This window comes from Synchiropus splendidus, chromosome 2 (genome assembly GCF_027744825.2).
Source record: "Synchiropus splendidus isolate RoL2022-P1 chromosome 2, RoL_Sspl_1.0, whole genome shotgun sequence".
NCBI classification, from domain to species: Eukaryota; Metazoa; Chordata; class Actinopteri; order Syngnathiformes; family Callionymidae; genus Synchiropus; species Synchiropus splendidus.
Genome location: NC_071335.1, coordinates 34,806,242 through 34,829,335, shown reverse-complemented (window position 1 = coordinate 34,829,335; position 23,094 = coordinate 34,806,242). Strand labels below are relative to the sequence as shown.

The window sequence follows — 23,094 nt, the reverse complement described above, 5'->3', positions numbered from 1 at the left end:
CCATCAACTCGGTGTTTCACACAAACCTCCGCTCTCTTGTCGCTCCTGCATCGCGCACAATAGAATTGATTGAAGGGATGGGTCTTTTTGAAAGTGCGTGCACATAATAATGTAGAGCGTGGGTGTGTGTTCTGTGGCTTTGATGTACAAAGGATGAAAAACGAAATGGCAGAACTGAGTCAGAGAATCAACAAAGCTACAGTTGGTTCAGCAGCAGTATCTGTGATGCTGTGTGGCGGGAAAAAGAGGTTTCATCTGCGCTTCAGATGCTCTGTAACTCGCTGGCCATTAAAAGATGGAATTCCCTGTTCGGCCTCATGTCAGCAGAGTTCATACAGGAAGTCAATTCTCCTCTGAAACTCAGTTAGCGTTCTGATACATGTATCAACCCTCACTCATCCAGCTCCAGCTGAATTATCTTTGATGCATGCCTGAGCTAAGAAAAATTTACTTAAACTACCAAAACAAGGACTTGGGCAGTTCTGTGAATGCATCACACCTCTCACAAAAAAACCTGCTGAAAAATGCCAACTTTACCAAAAACGCCAAACATTTTTTTCTTAAATTTGTTTGCTTATGTTTTATTTTTTCTTCTTTTTTAAACTTGTTTCAAATTTTAAAGCCTACTTTTATTTGTATTTATTTATTTAAGCTTATTATTTATTTATTTATTTTACTGGATATTGCATTTTTTTTTCCACCAGACAAAAGAAATAAAAATGCTGATGTAGGCAGATCAAATGTGTTCATCATGATACTAACACACACGGAAATCCACCTCAGTTAGTCAAAGCAACTACAGTTGTTGCACATGCGGTGACTAAAAGCTGTGAAAACACAAGGTCAGCTGTCTCTGACAGGACATTGTGAATTAGCTGTGAATGCTACAAGCTAGAGCTACAAAACATGATTCAAATGTATGAGTGTAGATGATGATTTCCTCATGGTGTTGTGGCGCTATATACCTTTATAATATTGCCATGTGATGATCCATTGACCCTTCCAATAGTCTGCGTGACTATTGTAAAACACCTTTCACTATCTCCGCTTCATGTTTCTTCGTCACTCTTCACTGCAGCTCATAACTCCACCTCTCCGACTTCTCAACCACCTCCTCCTTAATTGTCACCACTATATCATCAGCAAACATCATAGTTCATGGAAACCTTTCTCTGTCTCAGGCTGTCCATCAGCATAGTCAACAAAGCAGGCGTTCACCACTGCGTCACTGTGCCCATACATGTCATGCCCAGCGCTCACATAGATGCTCCTCATTCCCACCATCAGTACCACTTTTCCACTTCAGAAACTCCGTCGAGGACTTTTCGTGATCGTCCAAGACACATTGCAGGTCCTTCTGAATTGTGGTGCTTTCATACTAAATAATAAATGATGTCCTAAACCAATCCATATGAGGACAGTGGAACAAATGAATCCAAACCATGCATGTGTATTTATTTTATAAGAAACACAACTTCACTATCTTCTTGTAAAAATGTGTTCAATAGCCTCCCTTGAAAAAGGGCAAGTCACTATTTAGTCAGTGAGAGTGCCAGGGTGAGGCGGCCCCAACCCAGGTGAAGGTCCACTCACCATCATGACGTCACATTCAAAATGTGCACACGGCTTCCCCCCACGCTTCACTGCTCAATAGCAGTAAACCATGACTCATAAGCTCAACATTCCCTCCTCATTGTGTTGGACTAGCCTGCAATACATTTCGGCAAAGACGGGTCATGATTATGCAAACAAAGTCATTATTAGTCCGAATGATTTTCTTCTTTTCTTTGAAGAACAAATCATAATCGCCCTAAGGGTTTGTTTTTTAATAGATGTAATAGCGCCCTCTGTTGGGAATTAGGAGTAGCTACGCAACAGACTGAAGAATCGGACTATTCGACGTATAGTGTAATATTTTACGTTCTGCATCCTCAAAAAGACACGAACAAACATCCTCATAGTTATGTTAACATTACTAACTTAGTGTTAACTAACAATGTTAGAGCGAAGATCCTGCACCTTTCTTAATATTGGAGATGAATATTTCGAGCTAACAATTGTTTAATATTTGCTGAAAACTATGTTATATATCATAATACAGTTTACCAAGAAATCATCACTATCATGAGTTATCTTTAAAATTATCTTTTAATTCATTTTAATGTATCAATTGAAGTTAATAAAAATATTTCTTCTAATGTGATTATTCAAAACTCAAAATATATAGTTTTTTTAAGGCCACTTACAATGGTTCCTGGATTAGGCATTACACATGTTGAATAAATAAATAAAAAAAAAAAAAATAATATACAAATGAATAAATGCGGTGTTGGAAATAAGCATGTGCTAATCGAGCAATAATGAAATAAGAATTGAGGAATGTTATATATGTTATATTTTAACTAGGCCAAGTTGATGGAATACATTTTTGTTGTGTTTCCCGTTAACTTTTGGAATGAGGAGGTTTGATGTCAAACAATAATGACTGATATTTTGTATTTATTACTAAATCATAGGTTTTTATTTACATTTCAAAACACAAATATTTACAAAACAACACATAATGCATTTCTTTTTAGTCCCTTCTGACGGGGTTAAAACATCTTGTTGAATTTATGGCACAAACAATTTCGGGATCCGAAGCGGTACTAGCAAAGTGTACCTGCATATGTAGAGTCTTTGAAGCTAAGGAGAATAAACACCAAAGGAAGGTATCTAAATTTCACTTTGGTGGCTGATGTTGCAACAAACATCGCATCCTGTCGAAGTGTAATCAAGCCTCTCAAACAGGAACCAACTCTTTCCTGTCCTGCTGTGTGAGTCCAGCTGATGCTACATGCATGACACACTTCCACCATAAAGGTCTCCTCTAAAAGGACGGGGATGTGAAGGTGGAGTTCCACAGTGGAGATCGGGAGGCCGACCCGGTGCTAGTCTCTCCGCTGGACCATTCCTGTGCATAAACACACACACACAAGCACTTGATGTTAACAAACTCCACTGGCCACTTCCTGTCATGAGGAGCATTTAGGAGTCAACAATGTTCAGAAAAGTTCATCCTCATCTGTTGAATGTGCTGCATGAATCCAAACATATCCAGTAAATCTTTGAGCAGAGCGACAAAAGTAAGAATGAGTGCAGAGAGTGCCTGAGATTGGTTTGCTGTCGTGCTGGAAGTGTCCTCTAAATTTTCAGTGACATCACCACACAAGAGTTTGTTTAAAGCCAAAGACAGAGAATGTATAAATGTTTGCTCATGATCCATGTTCCGAAAAAGCACAACTACCAAACAGATGTGAGAAAAGCTATGCAGCTATATTTGACATTTCACTGCACTTTTGAACACAGAATTGGTATCTGATGTATGAGAAACAGATCGGGTTAAAAATGAAGAGCCTTGGTGGTTTAACAGATCAGAAAGACGCCGTGGTGTCATTACCTGAGAGACGTAGCGTGAACACCTGGGTGTGAGGTCTGAAAGGCAACAGCAATGTCAATGTCTCAGCAGGAAGAAAACATAGATCGTCTTTGTACTTGATGTCACAACCCACTTGCACCTAGCTTGTTGCGCATCAGGTCACACGGTTGACCCGAATTTACTGCTGAAAGATTCACCTGACTGTTTCATCACGACCCAGTTCGGAGGCTTGCGTGCTCATTGTTGGCGTTTCAGTGTGAGCCCCCTGTCCGGTTTTCAGCTCGGGTTGTGAGGACCTTTGTCACTTTTGCTTTTCAAGGGTTAATCCTAGCTGAGCTGCTGCCCCACCTTGTTAACATCAGAGAAACAGGCGACTCACCAACACTGTGCTCCTCTGCATGTAGGTGGGTCCAGAATTGGGATTCTTGCCTGAAGATGAAAACAAACCATGTGATCTTGAGTCCAAAACATCCTCCACTGTAAATATGATTTGGTCATATCTGTTTTTCAAGTTCGCAATCTGGGCATTATAAAAAAAAGAGGGCCCACCTTTTTCTCTTTTCTTCTGCTTTTGCGTTCACTACGAGCACAAATAAGAGCTACAGCTGAATTGCTTTTCTTTAAATATGATGTAACACATGTACTAAGAAAGTTGACCCACCATGCCTGCGAATAACCACGACCACGACCGCCAGCGCACAGAGGAACAGGACTGAAGCGGAGAAAGAGCCCAAAACCAGAGGCCAGTCAATTCCTGGGGATGTTTTTGAACACACACCAAAACCTTCAGGTTAGAAGGAAGCCCTAACAATAAGAGGGTGGGAGATTAATCCGAAAAAAAAATAAAATCACATATGGCGCAAGATTGAAAAGAGAAAAGGAAAGTATGAAGTGGCATAATTATATTCAAAGTGCTCGAGTGAGAAGGAAACAACAAAAAGTGAAGCAGAACCACAGCGGAACTGGCAGCATGTAAAGCAGTCTCACAGTGAAGTGACAGGTGATTTACCTGCTGTGGCTGCAGGTGTCGCCCCTGCAAGAAGAAACGCTGAGTCAGCAGGATGTAAACATTTTAGCCAGAAGCAGAGGAGCTGTTTCTTTCTCAGTATAAATTAGGTCTGTAACTACTATGGCAGTCAACTGTCACCAACCATGGTGTGTATGGGTTGGCGAACACACCAACACACCTGATTGTAATGGTTGTAAATATATATGTATAAAAAAAAGCTGTATATGTTCAACAATGCAGATACTGAGTTAAAAAAAAAGAATACACAGTTGTGTTTTTGTGTAATAAATGAATAAAACCTCAGACTCTAAATGCTCATGTGACTTTATGCATACATATTTTCCCAACTAAATTACAGGCAATACTTGAAAGTATGAGCCTTTTTTGCTGAACATAGATTACATTTATGATGGTATGAATATGTAAACAAATGCTTTCATCATTAAATGACCAATAAAAAAATCCACAATAATTCTGCTGCATTTCTCCTCTGTGAGTTTACTAACATTGTATTGGCAGAAAATGTTACGGTCAACTTTGTTGCGTCACCTCTCGACACAGCCAGTGGGGGGCTTTGGGCCGAGGAGCTCCACCTATCCCTCAGGAGGACGCTGTACTGGCAGCGGTACAGAGCCACTGGACTGTCCTGCACCGGCACCTGGAAAGTGACCTGATGATTGAGGACATGGGCTCGCTGGGAGAAAATGGGGGCGTCGTCGCCCTCTAGGTAGAGATAGAACACAGCGCCGGGGTACGCCGGGGACCCCATGCAGAGGAAGTGCCACACTGGAGTCAGCTGCTGTAAGGAAAGGACTGGAGTCGGCGGCAAATCTGAGCAGAGACAGAGAAGAGAAATGACGCTAGAGGAGGGTGTTGGATTCGGTGTAACTGTCATTCTGTTTCAGATGAGATGACGTGTTCCAGAAGCAGCTAAAAGGGCACAGCAGGAAGAAGAAACCACAAGGTTGCGTCTGCTGCCGCGCCCTGTCAAAAAGATTTCCTGAGCTTGAACTTTGAAAGAGGCCGTGCAGGAATTCAATGGGACGTTATTGTCTTTGTGTTGCATGCAAGAACATTCCGTAATGTTAGGAGGTGTGAGTCAGTTATGCTCCTTTTCACCTTTGACGATGACCTGAACAGCGGGACTGACGGAGGAGTTGACTAGTCCTGCGTTCCGAACGACCTGATACAAGCAGGTGTATTCTCCATCTTCGCCTCCCGTGACAGGTCCCAGAATAAACACCCCAGGCTGAGTTTCAGAGTTGGAAACCTGCATGGCGCGCGGCTGTGTCATGGAGGACGCAGCCACACTGGCCCTCATGAGTAAGTAGGACACTTGTAGGGAGGCTGATGAGGACCGGAGAAGAGACTGCGGAGCTGGAGACGGGACAGAACATCTGAAGGTCAGCCTGTCTCCGAGGTCGACCACGCCACCTGAGGGCTCCACGGACAAAACCGGAGCAGGGAACGTCGACGGAACACCTGTGGGGGCAGCAGCCAGCCTTCATTGACAGTCACCTTTAGCTTCACCCTCAGAGCTGTGGTTTGCTACTATCAGAAGCGGTGCAAATCTCTGTGTGGGTGCGAGGTTCCAATATAAAAGGCAGGATGTAACAACCGCCACGCACACACCCACAGAGTTGAGGACAATACGTTTCCTCAGAAGCACCTGCACCAGTGGTGTTCGGTTAGAGAAGCGGATGAAGATATTTGTTATAACACATGTGGCGTCATGCTGCGGTGAATGTTTTCATCAGGCTATTTATACGTCACAATTTGTGAACATCTTTGCTGGGAACATGAAGACAAGTTTCGATGTTTATATATGGCACATAGCAAGTCAAAGCTTTTATATTTTGTCCCTGTGAAGGCCTGTGAAATGACCTTCCCTTTACAATAACCGTCCCATAAAGCAGCTTATTTGTACTTAGTTTGAGATTTTTCAGTAGAGATTTGGTGCCAATGTCAGCTGTTTCTGTCCCTGAACAACAACGTCACAGAGGCATTACACTGACCGTCGTCTTGCTCCAGCTGTAAGTAGGGACTGAAGGTAGAGTAGACTCCGTATTTGTTTTGGTAGCAACAGCAGAAAAGTGAATTCCCCGCGGGGAATGTCACCGTGAAGTGAGCCTCTCCCGCAGCAGTTTGAAACTCAATCCTATCCACCTAAAAAAAAAAATCAAGACAACAACTGAAAAAATGACTTGTGACCCAGGTAACAGCAAACTGCTTCAACTAGAAGAATTGAAGTACCTCAGTTGTAGAGTTGTAGAGTATGAACACAGAACCCTTCTGGCCCTCGGGGGCTTGGCACACCACTGAGTTTGACACGCTGGAAAAGATTCTGGCTGCTGGGAGAGCAGCAGAGGATGCAGATGCAAAGAGACTCCCTGGCAAGATACAAGGGTCAATAACAGGCCACTGGTCAGTTTCACAACCTCGGATGAAGCAAGCGTCTTCCTGAAAACATGATAAGAACACCAGAGGTGTTGCTTGATGTGACACACGTTTTTTGGTTGATGATGCAAAGACACAGTGACGTGAGCACTCTGAAACAAATTCTAAGTGGTGTTAAAACTCCCTTTTTTTATTTAAGGGCAACTGGCATGGAGAGAAAACTGAGGAGCCAGGTTCTGAAAGTGATAACATTTTCACTCTGGCTCTGGTCAGTTGGTGTTTGGTATAGGTCTGTGAACCTCAGTGGTGAAGTTGAAAATGAGAATAATAACAAATACATGACTTAACTGCTTCACAAAGCAAGTAAAGAGTCAAGTTTTTTTATAAACTGAAAACTAGAAATGTTGAAAAGTTGTACGCGATAATGCAGAACTTACCCCAAAGGTGTAGACAATTGAACAGCAGTATCCAAATAGATCGTCCGCTGATGGCAACCTGCATCTTTGACACTCTAAGAATGACTGAACAATTGAACCAACACCTCTCTCTCTTGCCTGTCTCTCTCTTTTCTTGGCGTATTTCTTAACACATCCTCTTGAGGACCAGGGCGCTGAGGGGAAGTGATTATAAACACGCTTCCTTTTTTGGCCTCTGCAAGTCAGATGCTTCGAGAGACCATAGAATGGCTGCATGACTTGTTTACACACACACACACACACACACACACACAAAACAAGTGTGTCAGCACATCCACGGGGGAGCAGCTGTTGACATCAGAAAGTTTCAGTACCTGGTTCCACCAGCATCTCTCCATGTTGCAGAGGTTGGAGTTGAATGTGCAACGATCTGGGGGAAATCTGCAGATGCTGTTGATGTGGAGGTCGCCAGTTGGGATGAGACCGGGGGGAGGAGTAGGGAACCTGGTGACATGATCCAGCAGGAGGAGTGAATGAGCCCTAACAGGACTCTAACAACAACAAAGACGCTCATTTGCCTGTTCAATAGAGACCTCATTCCAATAACTGTGGAGAGCTCAAGACCCCTAAGATTTATTGTCTCCATCATCTCTACTTTTCTGAAGTTGTGTCAGTTTTGTTTTTTTTTTTCGTCTTAAATTTAAACCGGTGTGAACAGCCAGGCCATGTGGGTGTTCCACTCCTGCAAAAATAAATAAATGCTCCTCAACTGTAACTCAGGTGTGTAGCCGTTGATGCACATGATGCCCTAAAGTTCCCCGGTGGATGAAGGTTTTAGGATTAAAGACATTTGTATCTGAACAGTGTTGGTATACTTGCTACACAGGCAGATTAGTACGCCAGGATTCTACAATTCTCTTTCCTCTCCAGCAGAGTGCAGTAAAAAACAACACATCCACCAATATTAATTTTAAAGCATTTACTATTTTAAAGTTTGCCAGATCCAAAAATATGTCACCAGTTATAACGTTTTCTAATTTTGTCAAATTTGGATTTCATTGGTTGTTGTTTATTAATTTCATTTTTTCCAAATTCAAAACTTTAAGGATTTTTCCCAAACAAATATTGAAGCTCAATTCAAGCAGAACCATTTTCTCCTGTTGTTTCCTTCACTCTTCAACTCACGCTGCACAGCCTGGCACTGTTGATCTGAGTTACAGCTCTAAGATGCAGTTATAGGTGCTGTGGGTTTATTCAAAAAACAAAACAAAAAAATAAACAAGCTGGTACAGTGTACAGAATATCATGACGATCCATCTCAGTGTGGTATCTGTACCTCGTGGGAGCTAAAAACGACAGGGGAAAACGGTATTAAAACCTGTTTATCCAAAGCGAGAGTGAGGAATATTGCAGTTTCAATGCAAACTGATAAGAAATCCTCTTTAGAAGCTGAGAGCTGGAGGGAAGGTTGTTACTGTCCTGGTTTCTCCTGTTGAAAATGTCCTGGTCAGCTAGTTCAGGCTCTGGAACACATCTTTGTGGATTTATAAAGGGACCATGAAGCCATGATAGTAGGTGTAATTGATGATCTCGCCTGCACCCAGTGTTCTTTTTTAAGAGCTAGCTCTGTAATACTGAAGAAAACCCATCGTGAGACTTTTGCCCTATGGGGACGTTTAGTCTCTCTGTATTATGGAGGATTGAAAGTGTGTTAAATGGGACAGACAGTCCATTTAGGTTGATAAGTGTTAGACACAAACAAGATCATTCATTTAGAATGTATTGCCAATGGTCAAAATCATAAATGCCATTGTTGCAAGAGTCACTTTTTTAGTCACTGTAGCATGGTTATGGCACTTGCCCAGCTCGAATGTGTCGCTGAATGTGGGTCTGCCTAGGTCTTGGGCCCTCTTTTACAAAGGTGATGGCACCCAGCAGTGGTCTCACTATGGCTGGTTGCTCCTCCCTCCTCCAACAGGTTACTGTTGCACAGAATGCAGCTCATCCCAAGTGTACACGATTAGACAACGCCGACGGGGTGGAGCTGCAGAAACAGGCTGCCAGACATTGCAGCGCCTTTCATCATAAAGATGTGGAGGTTGTCAGGTAGGATGAGTTCAGGTGAAGAGTTAGGACGCTGGTGACATGATCCAGCGGGGGGAGTGAATGAGGCTTTACAGGACATCAAGAATACAACAACTCACAAGGACGTCCATGCGCTTCTTTTCACACACACCTAGCGACAGGGTCGGCCTGAGGTATAAGTGAACTATGCGGCCACCAAGCCATCTGAGCTCATGAATCCAAATTCATTTTATTTTTATTTTTTAGCACTGCCTATTAAACCACATATACTGAATATGTTGAGAACTGCACGTCTTCCCCGACACAGGTGGCATCAGCCTCTGAGGACTTTCACAATATGGTCTTTATTCCAGAAATAGTATTGAAAAAACACATGACTGAAATTCAAGTCAAGTCAAGAACATTGTTTAGAATAACCTCAGAATCACTGAAAAGGTTCAACAACTAGCTAAAAGCATGGCATTGTAAGGAACAGCACACCACAGATGGAGAACACACTTGTTTGGGTTGTGGAGGAAGTGAGTCTTTGGCAACGTTCATACAAGCTTGCTGTGTTGTTTTCCAGAAAGCCTCGTCCTATTGTATGACAAAGGTTCACAAGATCTTCAGTCTGCCTCCAGTACCTCCAGTGCAATACGGTCAAAGGTCATCATGAGCCACGACTCAGTCTGTGGTTCCACATTCCCCGTTTAGAATGATAGTAGTGATAAAAGTTCCTTAGGTAGATCCTGTCTACTTCCAGTCCAGCCTCAATAATCCTGAAACAAACAACAGATTTTAAGGGTCGGGAACTCAGGAACAGATCACACGCTTGGACAGCTCTGACCAGGGGATCATGAGGTGTTTCTGGGCCAGAGTGAAGGTGCAAACAATCCAATTAGGCTGCCACCTGGTGGTCTGGAGTTCCTCTGATGACCACTTTCAGACGGGGCCTTATTGAGTTCATGGCCATAGCTGGATGCAGTCAGCGCTCACAGCTGCAACTTCCTCAGAGTGTGGAGATGCAAGGGGCGGCGACCAAAAGCCAATCCTTAAAACAATGAATCGCCACAACTGACTCCTTTCTATTGAAGATGAGCCAGCTCTACTCTGAGTCTCTGAGATCAGAACGTCACTAAGGAAGGAGACGCCACAGTATTTGAGCATTATTCTTGCCATTCTCATGGAGATGAATGGTGCAGGATGTATACAAGCATTTCAGCTGCAACTGGGTATCTTCCAAATCACAATTGTAAGAATAAAGGCTTAGCCCATCGTGTACCAACATGGTCCTCACCACTCAGCTCTGCTTTATGACCGCACCTTGTGCTTGTGATATATCTGGCTATTATTCAAAAAAGACTAAAGCTAGGATCACCTGTCCAACAGCTCCCAGTCTTCTCCTCCCCATTGCTCCTTGTATTCCCTGGTGTTCAACCCACCAATTCGATCCAGATCTGTCTTGTAGATGGCCAACAGGCCGAAGCCGTTCACCTCCCAGAACCCTGCAACAAGAGACAGTGTTTGATTTCTTCTAGATTTTTTGAAGAAGTACAAAATGCCTTACTAATAATCTGACACCAACTGACCTAACCACGGCAGAGGTGACTGGGGGAATTTGATCAGGGAAATACATTTCACACAGGTTTAACATTGTAACAGATACACATGAAATGAGTTCTGAGCCCATCTAGGCATTACAGTGCTACATGTGTGTCATATTACATGGGCCAAATTGAATTTAATAGAAAGTTGGGGGGAAAAGTCTCAGTTTGAAACACTTTGACTGTCAACAGTGACAACAGTGCATGCACTGAAAGCTTTTCTAAGTGTCTGTTGTGACCGTTTCTTCAAGAACCAGAGACCAGTGGTGTTCAAAACTTCACAAGACTAGTTAAAATACCATACTCAATTTTCATTACTTTTCATTGTATACACACATTACTGCAGGTAGAATACACCAGTGTTTTTCCTTGTAATGTTTTCTACTGTAAAATATTAATAATAAAAACATAAAAACGCATATATAATAACACAAAGCAGTGATAACCAATGTTTTCTACATAAATAAATGTCATATATTGATCAACGTTATTATTTCTAATAAAATAAAATGGAGCAACATTCTGGAACAATTTCATTAGCTATACAGGAAAGAAACATATTCAAAATATGTATTACATTATTTATTACAAGCAATGTTTAAATTTGATTCAGAAATAACTACATTTAAAGGTGCATTATTATTATGATAAATATTAAACAAGTATGACATACTGACAGAGAAGCTTCATAAAACATTTTTGAATGGTAGAATGGCTGTGAGAGAGTGAGATGCTGGGATACTATGCTGCCGTAGGCGACGCTACGATGCTATGTGCTGCGGTGCCAGACATTGAATAAAAAACAATAAGCACCTGCTGGCCGTGGTCGTAAGTACAGGTGGATGTAGGTCGAGCACGTCGTAAGTCGGACGTATTGTATTTCATGAATAATATGAGCTTGCTGTTTTCTTTTGTGTGTTATGTTTGTCACCAAGGCCCGCCAGACTTGACCTACTGTACCTTTGGCGTCTGCTGCCGTACTTCCACAGTCCAGCCTCATGACGACGGGAGCGAAGGTCATGTATCCCTCCACACAGTGTTTTCGAATTGTGTCGATGATGGTCAGAGGGAAATGGATGTGTAGGTCACAGAGAAATACAATGCTGTGAGGATCCTGAAAGAGAATCACTTTGGTTTATTTATCGACTTATGGAAGACAATGAAGGAGTAGCTACTCACCTTTATCACGTCCACGCCAGCTTGAAGACCAGCAGCTCTCTGGAAATTCCCATCCAGCTTCACATACTGGTGACTGACAGGCGACAGAAAAAATGTCACACAGAAAATTGATGAACTTGCAAATGTGTCTGATCTTAGTCTGTCTACCTGGGCAATGAGGATTTCTCCAGCGCCCCCTTCACATCCAGGTCAGTGCTGCTGTAGTCAGTAATGATGAGGTTGAAGTTGTCGTCTCCCGTTGTTTGGAAAATCTCCTCAAGATCCCTAATCGTTTGCAGGACCCACCTCGCCTGGTTCTTTACTAAAAGAAAGAGACATCAAGCATGAACTTAAAACCCCACAGAGATTGAGGCCAATGTTTATCTTTTTAGGGCAAGAAAATAAACGACCGTTGACACTGAACTTGATGGAAAACAGACATTCAAACCTGGCACTATGAAGTGGACAGCGGCATTGGGACTCCAGCTGAATCCAACAGGGTTGCACAAGACCACCGCAGGCTGTTGGGCACTGACCCCACTGTTGACCTCTCTGTGGCCGTAGATGTAGTGCGAAAGACGCAGCTTCTGTCCACTTCTGTCTTGCAGCTCCAGTTCCAGGAGGTAGCGGCCACCCTTGACCAGGTCCTTGTGCTTTTCAACATTCACCACTCGCACCAGTGTGAACATCCTCCAGAAGGAAACAATAGACAGTTGTTGCTGTCATTATACAAGCCTCATCCAGTCAGTTAAGACCCCTGCTAACTCAAGCACCTTCTGAAACGAATCAAGGCAGCCGACGACAGGACACATGATTAACATCACAAACCTTCACAGATGCTGACCATTTAAATTCGCCTAAACAAATAATCAGACTGTCCAGAGCAGCGTTTTTCAAGTGTGCCGTGGGAAAGTGATCCCATTTCACCTCATCTGTCTGGAGATAGAGGTGGGCGATATGATGACATTAAGTCATGACTATTAGAAGGTGTTGACGTTCTTATAGAACGTGAGGAGGTCACATGGATTTGCTGACTTTCTCTCTACACACTCTACTGTAGAGCTACAGTGTGTTGATGCGCTGATCTGTCCGTCAGTCAAGGCATCGCTGCTGTGGTGCGCGGCGCTCCTCTTCCTCTCCTCTTCACAGCCAAGAGGCCGCTCACATGCGCGACTTCTTGCTGTTTTTAAACCTGATGCGCCTCTATCATGACCACACGCTTTGACAAGCGACAACCAAGTAGCTACAGTTTTTCACACATGAATAGGGATTATCTAGTGTATCAACAATAAAATACAAGATTACATTGAAATATAATCTAAATTTCTGTTGATACGATGAGCTGAATTATTGAGACATTTCTATATAGAAGTGAACATGTTTTAAAATAAAGGGTTTATCTAAGAAACTCTGAGCTGTAAAGGTTAGTCTGTCATGTAATGGATCACCAAAATAACCTAAGTGATAAAATTAATGCCGATTAAGTCATTTTCACGATCACTTGACACTTGCGCTTTTTGCTATACAACGGCAGTATATTTAATGGAATGAGTTACAAATCATAGAAGAGACCAGAGACAAGAAAACCCTGGACCTGCTGCGTGTCAACACCATGGATGTGGATTTATCACATGAGCTGAGCACAATCTGGTTCTCCTCCAGCCGGTGTACGAACCATAGGTAAAGAGGCAGCCAGCTGTGACCCCCGACTGTGTGGGAAGTCTTCAGTGATGCTCACGAGGAGAAAATTCACAGCATCACTGACAACATCAACCTCTGTATAGAGAACTGTATGCACCAGGACTGTACGTGTTTTGCCAACAACAAACTCTAGATTAAACTGGACATCAAAGCAACATCGCCATGTCCTGTACCAGGGTGGACCTGACTCCAGGTGAGGACCCAGTTCAGGAAGATCAAGGACAAGAAAGCAACGGGTCCAGACTGAAGACACTTGAGAGACTCATCCTCGCCCACCTTCACCCACCGCTACAGCTCGCCTACCAGCTTGGCATTGGTATGGAGGACACCATCATCTACCTCCTCCACACATCCCTCTCTCTCCTCCTGGTAAACAACAGAGGACAATATTCGGGTCTTCGGACCAGCCACTTACCCCGGGTGATTTTTGTGAATCTTCTCCATGAACAAGTTCACGATGGACATGGCATGACTGGAGGGAAGTTGCGAGTTTCCAGAGATGTTGCAGTGCTGGTTGATCCAGACAACGGGATTGCGAGGGATTTTGTTGACCTTAAATGTCTGATTCCAGTTCACCTTGGTGTCAAACACCAGCGCACCTCCTCGCCTCTTCGTTGAATGTTTCTCATTTAATATGTTTTGGCTGTCCAAGGTCATGTATTTTGCGAAGCGGAGTCTGTAAAATAAACTTTGTCAGTTGATTTGTTTGTTTAAAGGTGGAAAAAGAATGTTCATGAACTAGTTAAGGATCAGTTAGAATGACAATATACAGTGGTACCTCGGTTCTCGACCACAATCCGTTCCAGACGGCCATTTGAGAAGCGAATTGTTCAAAAATGAATAGATTTTTCCCATTACAATGAATGGAAAAAGAAATAATGCGTTCTAAGCCTTAAAACAGGCTTTTGTAGGAGTGAATGTAGAGTGTCTGCTGCAGGGGCGCTGTTCCTCTATGTGTGTGGCCGCTGCATGTGGGAGGGGTTGCCGAGTGAGTGAGGTCTCTCCAGAAGTGAAGAGGTGCCCGGTGCGTGTCCAGCTCTGAATGTGCGCTTCTGTGCAGTTTGGCTGTGACAAAGTCATAAACCAAGTAAGGCTCTGTCCCAGACTCGCCTCATCCCTGTCCCAGCTCCAGCCCACAACAGGACATCAAACCCTGGAGTGAGCGCTCCAGCCTCGGAGGTGTGGAGAGCGAGCACCTCCCCTGTGACACTCTACCACGGTCCAGTGTGGAGACAGGAAAGGTTTTACACCTCAATATGAAGAAAAAGTCAGTAAATGTAGCTAACGGGACACGTCTGCATACAGAGGCTGCGTTATACACAATAACAAAGCGCGTCGTGGATCAGCTGATCGGGCAGCGCACCTTATGGTTTCCCCGCTTTTTTCGGAGCGGAAAACTGAGGTACCACTGTAACTTGATTATCATCAGAATATAGGAAAGACTTAGCTATGAGACCTTGAGTAGTATCTTCTGAACCAGTATTGTTGTACTTCATTGCTAATTACTTTGCACTCAAATATCTTATGTAAAGACCATGTTCAGGTCTCACACATTCAGACTGACACAGACATAGACAATAAGCATTTTACACTTCTTACGCATAAATACATAAATGCATACATTTTGTGTTTTAGGTTATTGAACTCTCCAGCCAAATTTCACACCTTCAATGAAACACTAGCGTCTGCATTATGTTTACACTCAAATAGAAAGAAAAATACAAAAACGTTCGGCTTGAATGATGATTTTTTTCGTCATACCAGTTCAGTAAGTTTGAAGGGAAATGTGTGCCTGAAGCCTGTGACAAACACCTAAACAAAACACTGGTAAAACTGCAATTTAGGCTTTAAATATTTTATGTCACACAGTACATATATGTACAAGTCTGAGCGTAAAAACGAAATCAAATGTGAAATATCCAAGTACTTAAATACCACTATATGAGTCCACTTGCGGATTTGCTTTTGTTTGGTATAGATGTCAAATGCTGCTATTTTGCCTCACGAACACACTTCCCTCCATTGTTACTGAACTGGAATGACAAGGAATCATCTTGGAATCCTATGCTTTGCTTTGTTAGATGATCAAGTGTCTTTCACTGCCTTTTATGAAAGTTGAGTAAAATATGTTTACAAATGATAGTTTGACATCATCATCAGTGTTTGCGGCGATGTACTTTTGTTAATTCGATAACAGAAGAAATGAAGAGCCAAACTTTCCATGACTAATAGCAGGGCGCTACTGTCACCAACCGTCAACCAACAAACTTGACAAACACAAACTGACCAGCCCAGATGCAGAGATTGAATATGCAGCAAAAGGAGGAAAATAAATGCGGATTAAGTCATTGACAGAGTAGTAGTAGGTTTTGAATGATACTACTAGTCTACAAAAGTAGACTAGTAGTATCAGGATTTGGTTCAGAAGTTGATGGACAGCATGCCAGGGAGAATGGCCTCTGAAAATTGGGACACTGTATGAAATCTCATCAACCCTTCACGACTGTATCATGAAACCTCATCTACCCATCACTACTAGTTAGTCACTGAGGCGTTTTTGTAACTACTTGGAAATGAGGTCTTACAAATCTTTGGAGGACGAGCCTGCCGTTTTGGGGTAGAAGCAGCTGTCTGGTGTCTCCATGTGTGTGAGTCGTGTGTAGTCATTGGGGTAGATGTAAGACAAGTGAACCTGCAATGAGAAATGTGAAGAATATTCATTGATCATCTTCAGACGTTTAGTTCATACTCAGCTAAACATCGTCATCAGGCAACAGTGATGTAATGATGTGAACACGTTTGAGGTGAATTGTACAGCCCATAACCTGACATCTAGGCAGCGCCATTCACATCTGACTCATTTTTTGGGATGTCATTACATGTAACTACAGACCTCGACCAAGATGCAGTACATTGACTTAAAGGTCAGTTCTTTAGCTGCACATCTACAAATTTGACATAAGTTTATCTTCAGAGGGTTTTTAAAAAGGCATTGCGCTGATGTAAAAAAAATAAAATAAATCAATATTCTGGAAATTGGAGCAGAGTGCATCTCAGTGTTACATTGGGTCCGGCATGACATCAAGATGTCCTCCTACAGTTCAATAATGCAGCAGATTCCTCGACTTCAAATTTAAAGAGCCTTCCCAATATAGATACACACATGAATTAAGTGAACATGCACAGGGTTGACACCAGAGTCTAAATCTGTAGCTTCATTTGAGGTGAAAAAAAGAACAACACGTACAAACAGCAGGCCATGGTAGCGCTGTAGATGTTGATCTTTAATGGTGTAGCTGGGTTTGTACCGGCAGTGTGGAAGAATACTCTCAAGGTACTTCTTATTTATCAATGGAACTGCGAAGAAACAAGGCGAAAGTGAGTCATAGACATGATGGAGATGAGGGAAACCTTTAAACACTCATTGTTCACCTTGGTCAAACCTGTCTCTAGGGTCGTCCCAGAGAATGTCTGCAGTGACACTGCTCCGTTTCGTCACGTTTTGTTGGTGACTGGCAGCTGTCTGCGGTATGTGAGAATTGTTGCCTAATGGCAGAGCAGATTCATCTGTCGGAGGAAACCACAAGGTGAGAAAGCAAGTGCTGTGTCAGGAAGCTAACTCTATTGTAAAAACAAAAACACCGACTTTTCACACTTGGTGTATTACTCACCAACATAAAGGGAGATATGCTCTGATTCAATGACATTAAACTCGAGTTCTTTGTCCACCAGTTGCCACTGGAGAAGCAGATGATCAATAGCAGAAAAATAAGTGATAAAATCTATGCCATTTAGTTACTTACTGCCACTTGCACGTGGTCTGTCCCTCTGTCATTCTGCTTGTGGAGGATTTCAAAAAAATATCTCTGCTGAGACGAGAGCCTGAGAGACAGCAACTGTTGTGACTTATGCATATATAATTATCACAAATACAACGTCAATGTTTTGATCTGACCTGACCTCATCTGTAGAAACGCACATCGGCCAGTGACAAGGAGTGAAACAGCATGATATCCACTATATTTGAATTATTTGGGACTTTTTTCTCACAGCAAAGACTCAGGCGATTTAGCATATAATGCAATTACTTTTCAAATTTACGCAAAGCCAACTAACTACAAAAAAGAAAGCCACACTTTGCTGGCAGGAACTGAAGACATCAGCCAATTCAAGGTCACACAAGAGCTCACTGGTGAGAAAGTTCTGTCCATCCAGTTGATTCATTGAAGCACCGTGTACCCTGCGATCCTACACCTCAATAGTTAAGTTGGGGAATGGACACCCGCATCTAGCAGACAGATCACAGCTGCTTTCTTACAATAAAGACTGCATGTATTTTGTTCACAAAGATTTGAGATCCACCTTATTTTTGCCCAAGTCATCTAATATCTTGTTGCTGTTCCACTCATTTCCTGTCAGCCCACAATCTGTTCAACTTCAAAGTTAGTTACCCATGAGTGTTTCAAACTCTCAACTCACCGTCTTGGTTTTGACGTCTGGCTTGCATATTTATCAAACTCTCCAGGGGCTGTCCATTCATCACCAGACTGCAAGCAGCAGAGATGGAGGTATACAGCTCAGAAATAATACCTCATAAGCTGTTTGACATACTGTAAAGGTCATGTCGCATCGATGTCAATCTTATCTTCATACCTTTCCAACCCAGGCCATTAAACTTAAGTTAAGTGGAGAATCATCAGAGCTGAGCCAGAACTCTGAGTTGTCATCCGAGCTCACTGCAAACACAAACTCCCCTGAAACATTTCAAGTGAGGTCATGTAACAAGACCAGGTGAATCGGTGCTACAATTTGCAGGATTGTGTTGCTTACCATCAGTGTGAGGATGCAGGTAACCGAAAATCCTCAGTCCATAGTTGCGCCACTGTGGAGCGATGGCCAGTTTCTGGACTGTAATCCTCAACTAGACAAGAGCAGGAGTGGGAAAGGACTGTATTTAATGCGTTACAACCTATTAATGAAACAAGTTTTTCATAAAGTAATTAGTAGTTACGTTTATAAAATGAAATCTACCGTGTCCCATAACACACAATAACAACAGCTGAGGCTCTTGGCAACACATGGAATGGGTGGTTTTCAGGGTACATACCATCCATATGGGCCAGTAGGTGCTACTGGCTGGTACAAACACTATGTATTGCCCATTTATTGAGTCCCTAATGGTTTAATGATCACTGTTCAGGAGGGGGTGGTCATAACCACTTACCTGTCTTTCATGCCATATAAGGATTTGGTATCAGTATATATGCTACCTTGTTTAGCCATCCGCTTCAGTGAGGGTGGACAAAATGTTTTTGATAGATCATCGCATTCTTGAGGCAAAATCATGTCTTTTTGCAACCCATAATGCTTTGCAGTAAAACAAAACAAAACAAAAATTGTTGAGAATAGCATATAGGTGTGGGCTCAGGTATGGTTCAGCCAACTCAAATGTGCGTGTACTTAGCCAGACAGCTACACAGGTGCACTCAGTTCCCAGTCAGGAGTCAAGGAAAGTGAAATGAGTCAGGACTGACATGAGGGAATAACGGGAAGTGCAAGTTCCTGCGAAGGCCGATCGTGGAGCTCCCGCACCAATCCTCAAACACATGGAGATTGGCGTGACCCAAATACTGCAGATGTAAACAGAAGGATATTTGTATCATTAGACCATCAGGTCATGAGACAGTTGAGGAAACAAAACCCACCCTATCCACAAACTGAGTAGGTAATGTAGGTTCTAAAAAGGTGAACTGCTATAACCATGTAGAGACGCACCTCAGCTTTCCAGGGGTGAGCTGTGCTGTTGACTGTTGCAGTATGAGCGTTTTTTGCTGAGCTCATATGGGAGTTAGCGTTTCCCTTCAGTTGACAGATAAAGTTTGATCACTGCAACATTTTCACTCGCGTTTATCCGTGTATGCTTACCCTTCCTCTGTTGTAGAAGTAATCTTGACCTGGCGAGAGAGGAGCAGTTTGCAGATGATATTTGCATACACTTTTTCCACAGGTGTGGTGATAACAGTTCACAGCAGAACTGTTAGAAATTTAGTATTATGACTATTGATATCATATTTGGGCAAAACAAATGTCTCGTATTTTTTGGAGGGAAAGGGAAGGGTGCCTCTGAGAGTCCTTTGCCCATGCAGGAAGTCAGTGTAGGATGCGGTCACACTCACCAGTCCTCTTGTTCCATACTCTGGTCACAGCCATCTCGCTGTAGATGGCAACAGCTCCAACCAGCAGAATGAAGCCGAACACCACATACTTGTTTTGCAGCACTTTCTTGGGTGCGATCATATTGAAGGTATTGGTTGTTAATGTTGTCCTGTTCCCATGCAAGTCATCTGGAGTTGTGGAGTTTGCCTCTTCACAGTGACACTGCTCCTCCCCACTGCTGCTACAGTGATTGAACAAAAGAATTACTACTGTTTTGAAACTATATATTCACTCAGGAAATGTCACTCAAATTGAGGAAAATTTAAGTAAAGAAAGAAAGTATTTGGTCCCAGTGTGAATAGTGAAAAATGACTCATCCCACAGTTAATGTCTGTTTGCTTTACTCTGTTTAGTTTAAATATTTCACTCTGCATGATGATCATTTTGCCTACGTTCATAGTCTACTCATCTACAGACTGTTTAGCTCTTCATATAGAAAGTTATTTTCAATTATTAGAATAATATTTCACTCAAATTAGAAGTGGAGCTCACTGAGTTAGATGAGACCACCTTTATTCTTCCCACACTCTTCACCAGATAGTATTCCATTCCTCAGAAGATCCATAAGATAGCATTGTGCTCGTTTTTTTTTATGCATCAAAGATCACCAGGGAAAGTTAGGTGTCTAGAGATTTGTTATAATGAGAGCTTGAGAGGCAGACATGGGGACATCTGTCTAAAACCTGTCATCATTTATGTATAATTTATGTATAAATCTTACCTCTTGCCGCTACAGCTATGCAAATTGGTGGGTGTGGTGGGGTTTCCTCCTCTACAATTTACTCCCACTGTATTGGCTCAAGGTGAAAATTTGATTCTCTCACGTGACCAACAGTGGTTGTCAAGTTTAAGATCTCTGTAGTCTGATGGATGTGATGTGTCCCTGTGTGCTGTCTGTGGGACAGTCAGCGCCAGCTCAGGCTGCTTGTAGAACTAAACTGTTTTTATTTTCTTTTAGCAGAGGGTAAGTGTGAGAGGAAATACTCCGTGTGACTCCACCCCTTTCTTCACTGTATCCAGCCATAGCATGTCACTGAAGCTGATAGTGCACTCATCCTTGAAGTAGGAAGAATTTAGTATTGCCATCCATCCCTTGAAATGCTGAATCCTCTCTATATGTTGCAAAAATGAAGCGTCCCTTAAACTGTATTGGTGCATGATCTGTCCCATGTTGGCGAAGAGTTCTGAAGCCAGCAGGGTGTGTTTACTAATCTGACTCATCTATATTACTGACTATATCTTGGACACTACTTAGTAGCTTGGAGCAACACACACAACTGTGAGTGTGACCAGTTGGGTTTTGCTTAGGATAAATAGTGTTATTGAATCAGTTGTGTGCGGAGTTGGTGTGGTTGCTTCCTGATTGTGGCGGATGTGGTGAAGTACTTTCATATGAAGATCTAGTTTGTTGACCGTGAATGTTTATGGTTAAACTGGTATTGTGAATTAGCTGTGTAATGATTGTGATTTCATTTTTTTAACACTTAAACTTTGTTACAGTTGCTTGTTACTTGTATGGGTACTGCAGAAGCCAAAAAGCCCTGTTTTGAGTTGTACGTAGGATTTTCTCTTTCTTATATTATATGCGTATGCATGCCCTTTAAAAGGCTGAATACTTGAAAAAGTACTTTCTGCTCTGGATTGTATACAGTGTAAACCATTGAGGTTGGAACATATGACATACTAGACTTAGGTACATGATGGTTTGGCTCATCTGTTTGTTTACATCTGAGTTGTTAAATAGCGCTGTGTGCTTTGTTCATGTTTGTCTGGTTGGCACTTCTCTTTGATAAGTAGTTTTAAAATGGAATTTGATTGACAGTGAAGTCAGCTGAAGACAAACCAGAGGTATGTTGCGAGTGTGACTCGTTGGTTGTTGCTGATCACTGTGGTGTTCTAGTGACTCCACATATAGAAAAGAGTGAGTTGAAAGAGTTCATGCAAGTGGAGCTGGTTGCCTTAGGTCTGATTTCAGATCCATATTCCACAAAGGGACATGACTGCAGGCATGACAGAGACAGAGTTGGAACGTTAGAATGGTGTTTTTCGGCTTTTGCTTCAATGGAATTTTTATTTTGGAAAAACCCAAGAAGTGTACACTGCACTCTCTTTGGAGGACAATTTTTGAGTCCATGAAGGTGCCGACAAACCACCAAAAGCTTTGTTGAATTTGTGAGAGCATGGAGGACATGCTGTGATAAATGTTGTTGATTTCAAGAACTGTCTTCCAGAAAGAGCCGTGACTTATTTGAATAAGCAAAAAGTTTTGTCTCTAAACGATGCTGCAATTCTTGCAGATGAATTAAAAAATGTTAATTTGCCTGTGGGTTGAGATTCAGTCTTAACTGAGAAATAGATAAAACACTGTTGTAGAGCAAATCGATGCTTTTATTGTCCTGAAGGACACTTTTTGTAGCATGCCGAATACTGGCGCAAAAAGAGCAGAATAAACTTGCAGAAAAACTGTCTGCTGTTGGTCCCAGACACTTTGAATGATGCAACAATGCAAATTAGTTACGTTGTTTTGTTCCTAAGGGTTGTTTACCATGACAATAGTAATACAAAAGTACTGAACTATTTTGTCCAAAACTGGAGGAAAACAGTCACTAATTTGAGGCAATGTTTTCCTTTTTTCAGAGGAATTATATATATATATATATATATACACTCTCCAAAATTATTCATACCCTTGCTAATTTTTGTGATTTGTTTTATTTTGTGATGAAATGATTTTTTTTCAAATTTGTGTCAGTTATATGTGGCCAACAATTGAAAGAATGACAAAAATAATAATTCTTTTAATGATCTAATTTTGGTCTAGTACTGATTTCAAGATGTCACAATGAAGTAAACATTGTTGGCCAAATGTTAAAGTGAAAAAAGACATCTTTCCAGAACAGTATAAACAGGGGGAAAGTGTTCAGGTCATTCTTAATTTCTGGTCATCATGGTCAAGAAGAAGGAGCTCAGCGAGGACCTGCGTCAGCGTCTGGTTCGTAGCCACAGTGAAGGAAAAGGTTACAAGACAATTTCCAAGCAGTATGATGTCCCTGTTTCAACCGTCCAGAGCATCATCAACAAGTACAAGAGGTTCAACACCGTTAAAAACCT

The 23,094-nt window shown here is 42.2% G+C and overlaps 2 protein-coding genes across 3 annotated transcripts; both read right to left on the bottom strand.

Moving 5' to 3' along the window:
- Window positions 1-2,584: 2,584 nt before the first annotated feature.
- On the bottom strand, window positions 2,585-7,328 carry LOC128754558 (uncharacterized). 2 transcript variants are annotated; one of them, XM_053857263.1, is made up of 11 exons: window positions 7,262-7,328; window positions 6,681-6,817; window positions 6,443-6,593; window positions 5,547-5,909; window positions 4,977-5,258; window positions 4,428-4,451; window positions 4,080-4,172; window positions 3,968-3,998; window positions 3,798-3,847; window positions 3,440-3,474; window positions 2,585-2,953 (listed from the first exon to the last, which is right to left on the bottom strand). In XM_053857263.1, exons 1-11 carry the CDS (start codon window positions 7,323-7,325, stop codon window positions 2,870-2,872), a joined length of 1,314 nt encoding a protein of 437 aa, XP_053713238.1. In that variant the 5' UTR covers window positions 7,326-7,328; the 3' UTR covers window positions 2,585-2,869. The 2 variants fall into 2 exon arrangements, with proteins under 2 accessions (XP_053713238.1, XP_053713239.1); XM_053857264.1 differs by lacking the exon at window positions 5,547-5,909.
- Window positions 7,329-9,751: 2,423 nt separating this feature from the next.
- On the bottom strand, window positions 9,752-20,333 carry LOC128753568 (beta-1,4-N-acetylgalactosaminyltransferase 3-like). Its single transcript, XM_053855350.1, has 19 exons — window positions 19,944-20,333; window positions 19,693-19,721; window positions 19,543-19,626; window positions 19,302-19,397; window positions 18,598-18,688; window positions 18,421-18,521; window positions 18,247-18,314; window positions 17,571-17,649; window positions 17,439-17,505; window positions 17,200-17,334; window positions 17,015-17,124; window positions 16,353-16,459; window positions 14,183-14,443; window positions 12,515-12,756; window positions 12,235-12,388; window positions 12,088-12,160; window positions 11,869-12,022; window positions 10,683-10,809; window positions 9,752-10,083 (listed from the first exon to the last, which is right to left on the bottom strand). Exons 1-19 carry the CDS (start codon window positions 20,062-20,064, stop codon window positions 9,975-9,977), a joined length of 2,208 nt encoding a protein of 735 aa, XP_053711325.1. The 5' UTR covers window positions 20,065-20,333; the 3' UTR covers window positions 9,752-9,974.
- Window positions 20,334-23,094: the final 2,761 nt, after the last annotated feature.